Raw genomic sequence first — 1,522 nt, forward strand, 5'->3', positions numbered from 1 at the left:
AAACTGGGGGGTGGGGGAAAGGGTGCACCCAACCAAACCCATTTGGCGTGGGTTTCCCCCGCCCAAGGAGTGGTGGCATCGGGCTGTCGGGGGCTCCCTCCCAAAGGGCCAAAACCGGATGAGCCCGGTCGCCTGCCCAACCGCCGGATGAGTCGCCCGCCTGCCCGGACGCCCCGGGAAATTATTTCGTCGCTTCCCCCAGGAGGGGCGCCGGGGGGGGGGAAAGGTCCGGTTCCGCCCTCCCAACCGCCGGATGAGTGTCCCGGCCCGGGAACGAAACCGGGGATGGGGTCCGCCCCGCCTGCCCGGGAAACGCCCCGGGATGAGTCGGCCCCTCCCCAAGGAAAGCCCGGGTTTGAGCCCCGTCCCCTGCCCAGGACGCCCGATGAGTCTTTCCCCCTGCCCGGGGGGGCCCGGGATGATTTGTCCCGGGCCCCAAGGACGCCCCGGGGATGAGTCGCGCCTCCCCGGGGACGCCCGGATAGTCTCGCCTGCCCGGGAACCCCCCGGAGTACTCGCCCCCCCGGCCCGCCCCGGGGAGGGGGTTTCTTTCGCCTGCCCAGGCGCGCCGGATGAGTCGTCGCCTCCCGGGGACCGCCGGATGAGCCCGTCGCCTGCCCAGGCGAAACCAGTACCCCGTCCCCCCTTTCCCAGGACGCCCCGGGAATAAAGCCGTCCCTCCCCCGGGACCCCACCGGATGGGCCTCCCCCCCCCCCGGACGCCCCGGGAAAATGAGTCCTTTTCCGCCTCCCAGGCCGGCGCCGGTTTATTCGTCCCCCCTGCCCGAGCGCGCCGGATGAGTCTTTTCGCCTCCCCGGGCCCCCGGATGAGTCGTCGCCCCCCAGGACGCGCTGGATGGGGTCGTCCGCCTCCCCCGGACGCGCCGGATGACCCTTCGCCTGCCCGGGACCCCGCCGGATGATTCGTCCCCCTTTCCCAGGACAGGGCCGGAGGGGGCCGCCTCCCCAAAGGACCCCCGGGGATAGTCGTCGCCTGCCCGGAAGGACTCCCTCCCAAAAGGCCCCCGGCCCCAGGAAACCTGCCGGGGGCGCAGGAGGCCCCTGCCTCCCGGGAAACGCCCTGGAAAACTGCCCGCCGGGGACGCGCAGGAAAAACTGCCTGCCCGGGGCCGGGCGCGAAGGAAAAGAAACGGGTGGGTGATAGACTTTAAACCCCGAACGACCGTTTCGCGTGGGTGCCCCCCCAAAGGGGCGGGTTTGGGAAACGGACTGCCGGAGGAGCTGCCTGCCAAAGGAAATATGCCGGAGGGCCCCTTTCCGGGGAAACTTCCCGGGAAGGAGCTCCCCTGCCGGGGAAATTGCCGGAGGAGCGCCTGCCGAGGATATGCCGGGGGAGCTCCCTGCCAAAGGATATGCCGGAGGAGCTGCCTGCCAGGATTTCGGAGGACGGCCTGCCGGGGACATCCCGGGAAGGAGCGGGCCTCCCGGGGAAATCCCGAGGAGCTCCTGCCGAAAAAAATCCCGGAGGATTTGCCGGGCCGAAGAATCCCGGGGGAAACGG

At 70.7% G+C, this 1,522-nt stretch overlaps 1 protein-coding gene across 1 annotated transcript; it reads left to right on the forward strand.

Annotated features, from left to right (window-relative positions):
* Window positions 1-418: 418 nt before the first annotated feature.
* LOC119598422 (cuticle collagen 7-like) lies at window positions 419-1,172 on the forward strand. Its single transcript, XM_037948065.1, has 2 exons — window positions 419-511; window positions 942-1,172. Exons 1-2 carry the CDS (start codon window positions 419-421, stop codon window positions 1,170-1,172), a joined length of 324 nt encoding a protein of 107 aa, XP_037803993.1.
* The last annotated feature ends 350 nt before the right edge of the window (window positions 1,173-1,522 follow it).

Source organism: Penaeus monodon, chromosome 41, assembly GCF_015228065.2.
Source record: "Penaeus monodon isolate SGIC_2016 chromosome 41, NSTDA_Pmon_1, whole genome shotgun sequence".
In the NCBI taxonomy this organism is placed as follows: domain Eukaryota; kingdom Metazoa; phylum Arthropoda; class Malacostraca; order Decapoda; family Penaeidae; genus Penaeus; species Penaeus monodon.